The sequence below is a fragment of the Sorex fumeus genome, unplaced genomic scaffold (assembly GCF_029834395.1).
Source record: "Sorex fumeus unplaced genomic scaffold, SorFum_2.1 ptg000019l, whole genome shotgun sequence".
NCBI classification, from domain to species: Eukaryota; Metazoa; Chordata; class Mammalia; order Eulipotyphla; family Soricidae; genus Sorex; species Sorex fumeus.
In genome coordinates, this window is record NW_026606076.1 from 39,151,158 (window position 1) to 39,157,210 (window position 6,053).

The 6,053-nt window shown below is 64.7% G+C and overlaps 1 protein-coding gene across 1 annotated transcript; it reads right to left on the minus strand.

The window, feature by feature from the left end:
• Positions 1-264: 264 nt before the first annotated feature.
• DIRAS1 (DIRAS family GTPase 1) lies at positions 265-4,000 on the minus strand. The gene is made up of 2 exons (XM_056113229.1): positions 3,859-4,000; positions 265-926 (listed from the first exon to the last, which is right to left on the minus strand). The coding sequence occupies exon 2, from the start codon at positions 862-864 to the stop codon at positions 268-270; it is 597 nt and encodes a 198-aa protein (XP_055969204.1). The 5' UTR covers positions 865-926; positions 3,859-4,000; the 3' UTR covers positions 265-267.
• Positions 4,001-6,053: the final 2,053 nt, after the last annotated feature.

Here is a 6,053-nt window from a genome sequence, read left to right on the forward strand (position 1 = left end):
GAGAAGGGAGGAGGGCGAGGAGGGAGGAGGGAGGAGAGAAGAGGGAGGAGGGAGAGGAGGGAGGCAGGAGGAGGGAGATGGGAGGTGGGAGGAGGGAGGCAAGGAGAAGGCGGCGGGGAGGAGGGAGAGGGGAGGCGAGGTGGGAGGAGGGAGGAGAGAAGAGGGAGGAGGGAGAGGAGGGAGGCGGCGCGGGGAGGAGGGCGAGGGGGAGGCGGCGGGAGGGGCGTGGCCGGGGCGTGGCCGGGGCGTGGCCAGTGCGGGGCGCGCTCACATGAGGGCGCACTTGCCCTTGAGGCGCTCTGTCCGCTTCTGCTTGCCCGCGTGCTTGCCGTCGATGCTGAGGCTCATGTGGCGGCGCGTCTCGAGCGTGAGCAGCTGCTGGAAGAGCTCCTTGACGTTGTAGTTCATCTTGGCCGACGTCTCCATGAAGGCGCACTTCCACTCCTGGGCCACGGCCTGCGCCTCGCGGGTGTCCACCTCGCGCTGCGTCTCGTCGCACTTGTTGCCCACCAGCATGACGGGGATGCCGTCCACGCTGCCCTTGATCTGCACGATGAGGCGGTAGATGGGGCCCAGCTCCTCCAGCGACTGCTTGCTGGTCACCGAGAAGACCAGGATGAAGGCGTGGCCCTTGGAGATGGACAGCCGCTGCATGGCCGGGAACTGGTGGCTGCCCGTGGTGTCGGTGATCTGCAGCGTGCACACGCTCTTGTCGCAGCTGATCACCTGCCGGTAGGTGTCCTCGATGGTGGGGATGTAGGTGTCCCGGAAGGTGCCCTTCACGAAGCGCAGCACCAGCGAGCTCTTGCCCACGCCGCCCGCGCCGAACACCACCACGCGGTAGTCGTTGCTCTGCTCCGGCATCTTCCAGGCGGGGCGCGGCGGTGGCGGGGGCCGGGACCGGAGGCTGGGACCCCAGAGGAACCCTGGACAGAGAGTGGTGTCACCGAGGCCCCGCGGAAAGGGGCCGTGGTCCCCAGGACCTTTCTCTTCTTTTCTTGCTTTTTGCGTCACACCCGGCGATGCTCAGGGGTTCCTCCTGGCCCATGCACTCAGGAATCACTCCTGGCAGTGCTCGGGGGACCCTATGGGATGCTGGGGATCGAACCCGGGTTGGCCCCGTGCAAGACAAACAAACGCCCTACCTGCTGTGCTACCGCTCCAGCCCTCTGGGGACCTTTCCTTTCTCGTTTTTCTTTTTTCTGTCTTTTTTTTTTCCCTGGCTTTTGGGGTCACACCCAGCGATGCTCAGGGGTCCCTCCTGGCTCTGCGCTCAGGGATCACTCCTGGGGAGGGATCATATAGGGTGTTGGGGAACCAACCTGGGTTGGCCGCGTGCAAGGCCAATGCCCTCTTCGCTGGACTATCGCCCCACCCCCACCCAAGCCTATCTGCTGAGTCTGATTCGTCCTGGCCAAGTCACCTCCCCCCCACCACTGTGGCTGCTCCTTACCACACCCCCACCCAGACAAAATCTGGGGTGTCTGCACTGGAAGATGATGCCAGAGGTGGCAGATATGTAACTTCTTCACCCTACTAGCCAGGGGGATACGCCAGCTTTGAACTCTCTCTCTCTCTCTCTCTCTCTCTCTCTCTCTCTCTCTCTCTCTCTCTCTCTCTCTCTCACCCCCAGCACAGCTCTGGGGACTTTGTAAGCCTGGCATACCCTCCTAGCTCTTTCTCTGCAAATTCATAGCTGCCCCCCTCACCCCCAACACACACAAACACACACACACACACACACACACACCCCAATCCTAAACCTCCAGGCAGCACCCCGCCCGCCCCAAAGTAGTTGGTGCATCTTGAAAAGGCGCTTTGTAGGGGGCCTGAGAGATAGGACTGTGGGGACGGCGTTCGCCTCCTCTGTGGCTGACCTGGGTTCTATCCCCGGCACCCCTCATGAGCTGCGCCAGGAGTGATTCTTGAGCACAGAGCTAGGAGTAAGCCCTGAGTACCACCGGATGTGGCACCAAAAAAAAAAAAATGCAAGTTTGCAGAGACACGGGCTCCCGGGAACCAGCATAGTTGAACCCCTCGCCTGCCGCCTGGTCCCAGGAGCCAGGAGGATGCTGAGGAAGAGGATCCAGGAAGCCCAATTTGTACACCAGGATGCTGACGAGGCAGCCTGGCGCCAAGGCTTGCTCCAGAAGCTCGCTGCCCAGCCTGGTGATGCGGCCAGCCCACCCCAGGGGCCCAGAACAGGGTCTGCGGGAACACAACGCCCTGCCAAGGGCCCTCCCCCTTCGGGCCTGATCCCTCTCCTGTACTCAGAGACTGGCAGGTAGACTCAGGAGGTCACACAGCAATTTCTGAATCAGCAGAAACGGAAGGAGCATGGGAGCAGTAGGTTCACGACCACTGGGGTCCTTGTTTTGAGAAAAAGCTCCCGCCATCCCCACCATGGTGGTGAGCGCCCCCCAGCAAGCACCCCTCCCCCAGTCTCCCCGCCCCCAGCAAGCACCCTTCCCCAACCCCCAGCAAGCACTCCTCCCCCCAACTCCCCACCCCTCCAGCAAGCACCCCTCCCTCAATTCCCCACCCCCAGCAAGCACCCCTCCTCCATCTCCCCCCAGCAAGTACCCCTCCCCCCAACTTCCCATCCTCAGCAAGCACCCCTCCCCCAAGTCCCCACCCCAGCAAGCACCCCTCCCCCATCTCCCTACCCTTAGCAAGCACCCCTCCCCCAACTCCCCACCCCTGCAGCAAGCACCCCTCCCCCATCTCCCCCAGCAAGTACCCCTCCCCCATCTCCCCCAGCAAGTACCCCTCCCCCCTCCCCACCCCACAGTCTGATTCTGATACCCCAACCCCTCCCAGTGCGCAGGGCGATGATCCTGACTGTGACCAGCAAGATTCTGGGAGGGATGTGCTGGGGTTGGGGGTCTCTGTTTTATAGAATGAGGGTTCTAGGGCAGTCAGAAAAAAAACCCAAAACACACCAATTCTCCCACCACCCATGGCCCCTGGAAACTTCTGGAGCTGGAAATGGGTTTTTGAGACCCAGACTTCAGGCTGATGGAGGACACGCTGGGCCACTCTTAGTTCTGGGGGGGACTCTGGGGAGGGGGTGATAGCGAAGGGGTGCGGCCATCAAGGTCCTTCCCACGGTGGTCACCCCCCGGAAGCTTCTCCCCCAGGGGCACCCTCACTTCTGGCCTGGGCAGCCTGGATTTCTGAGCACCTCGGGTCCCACCATGCTCTGCAGACAGACCCCCCTTGTTGGGGGAAGGAGGGTGTCTGCCAGGAGGTTACCCTGCAGAGAAGGGGACCCCATTCAGAGATACCCCAAATGCAGGCTAAGAGCTGCCTGCAGGGAGGTCTTGGGGAGGGCAGGTGGGGGGCACAGGGGCAAGGTCAGGGGGTACAGCGGATGCTCCCAAGGGGGGGCTCCCCCTGCGCGTCCACCTCAGCGGCTGCCCTGCCCTGGGCCGGAGGAGGTTGAAGCGACCTCCAAAGGAGCAGGCCATACCCGGGGGGGACGGGAGGGGGCCCCTCAGCAGCCGGACACCAGACTGGGGGGCTCTGACGGAGCGGGCGGGGGAGGAGGGCGGCACGGAGAGGCCAAGGGAGATGGGACGCGGCTGGGACCCCCCCAGGGAGGGCAGAGCTTTGGTGCGGAGGGGGGGCCCAGCCGGGGTCTCTGAGCGTGGGGGAGGGGCCCCAGCGAGGGGGCTTGGCCGGAGCAGCCGAGGGGGGCGGGGACGCGGGGCGCGCAGCGGGGGGCGCGGGGGGTGGGTGGGACGCGCCCTGGGCACGCGGGGCGCCGGAGCCGCCCGAGGCCCCGCAGTCCCGGCGGGGATGGGGGTGGGGGGACAAAGCAAGGGGCGCCCCCGCCCCCCGGTCCCCGCCGCCTACCTGGGCGCGCGTCCTGCGGCTGCCGCCCGCTCCGTGTCCGCTCCGGCGCCGCCGCCCCCCGCGCCCGCGCGTCCCCGCCCGTCCCCGCCCGCCGGGCGCCGCGCTCCGCCCCTGCTCCCCGGGGACCCGCGCCCACGGCCAAGGTCACCGCCGGCCCGGGAAGGGGGCGCAGGGGCGCGGGCCGGGCAGGGGGCGGCGCCCGAGGCCCGCGGGAGTTGGGGGGGGAGCACTCCCGGGAGGAGGAGGGGGGGATGAATGAATGAATCAAGCGCGCGCGGGAGCCCAGAAGGCGGCGAGGCTGCTCTGCGCCCACCCCCGCTCCCCGCACCCCACAATGTGGTCCCCGCAGCCGGGGTGGGGGAGCTGATGGCGTGGCTGGATGGGCCCCCAGATGCAGGCCTGCAGGTGGGGCCGGAGAGGGGGGTCCTGGCGAGCCCAACTGAGCGGGAGAGAGGCAGGGCCCTGGGTTTGGGGGTGGGGACGCCTCCTTTCTTCCAGGAAGTGTCCGTCCGCCTTCAGGAAGTGGCCGCGGCTGCATCCCGACTCGGGTGCAGCTACCCGAACCCCCAGGGCGCCGGGCCCGCCACACTGGGGTAGCCCCCAGCCCATCTGGGTTATGCCTGCAGGGGTTCCACAAGGAGGGACTGTCTGTGATCGCAGCGTGGAACCCGCTGGTTAGGAGGTCGGAGCCACCCCCCACAGAGCCCCCCAAAAACCAGGGCTGTGAGCAGGCGGCCCAGAAATTCAGGGTCCCTGAGGCTGCTGGGGCCTCACTGTCCCCCGAGTGCTGGGTCAGCCTGAAACCATCCACTTCCTGCTTCCTTGGGCTCTTGGGTGGACACTGACACCTCCACCCCCCCAAAAAAAAATCTGCCTTCCAGGCCGCAGTTTAGGGTTCTGAAGGACCCCTCCCCCCACACCTCTCTCCCCCACACCCCTTGCACAGACCTCACCCTCCTTCCAGGGACCAGGCAGGTCCCACATACCCCGCAGGCCGCCTTCCTGTGACCCCTACGCCCCCTGACCATCCTCCGTCCTTCCCGCTTGGGGTCCTTGGAGGGGCCCCCAGAGTCTCCCCTTTCTAGGGGATTCGGAGCAGCGATGAAGACCGCCCTGGGTTGCAGACAGATTCAGCCCGCCCCCTGCCTCAGTTTCCCAGGGCGGCTGCCCCTCAGGGTGGCGGGGAGTGCTGAAATCCACCGGTAACGGGGTGCTACGGGGCTCCCTCCGGCCCCAGTGTCTTCCGAGTGACCTGCAGGAGCTGGGCCGGGCCTCTTCCTGCTCGCTCTCCGGGCGCCAGCCCGGGCCGGGCCGGCTGACTCATGCCCAGCGACTCTGGGCTCAGCGACATCTCCCCGTGGTCGCTATTTATAGCTCCCGGTCAGGCTCCTGGGCTCTGGAACCCCAGATGGGCAGACCCCGCGGTCCCCTCTTCCGTCCACAGGAACACCCCGAAGAAGGCCAGCAGGACCCCGAAACTTTTACATGGTTCATGGGAACGTCCAGGCCTCAGCCAGGGGCTCCTGTGATGACAGTGACCAGATGTACCTGTCCAGTAGCTGCATCCGAGGCGGGCAGAGGCATGGTGCTTGATCTCATGCCTTCCTGATGTTTCTTCGCAGGTTGGGGGGAAGGGTCACACTGACAGTGCTCACGGCTGACTCCTGGCTCTGTGCTCAGGGATCACTCCTGACAGGACTTGGGAGACCCTATGCAGTGTTGAGACTTGAACCCACGTCATCCGTGTGCAAGGCAAGTGCCTTCTCCACTATTTTATTTCTCTAGCCTAGTTTTGTCTTAAAATAACCAGAAGGGGCCGGAGCCATAGCACAGTGTGTAAGGCATTTGTCTTGCACGCGGCCAAACTTGGTTCGATCCCCAGCATCCCATATGGTCCCCCGAGCACTGCCAGGAGTAATTCTTGCATGCAGAGCTGGGAGTAATCCCTGTGCATGGCCAGTGTGACCCAAAAAGAAAAAAAAGTCAGAAGGGGGCCAGGGGAGAGATAATATATGGGGATGGCGTTTTCCTTGGATACAACCAACCCTGGGTTCGATCCCTGGCATCCCATAGACTCCCCTGAGTCCTGCCAGGAGTGATTCCTGAGTTCAGAGGCGGGAGTCAGCCCTGAGCATCGCCCAAGTGACCCCAAAAGTCAACAAACAAACAAAACTGTCCAAAGGGCTGGGCCTGGG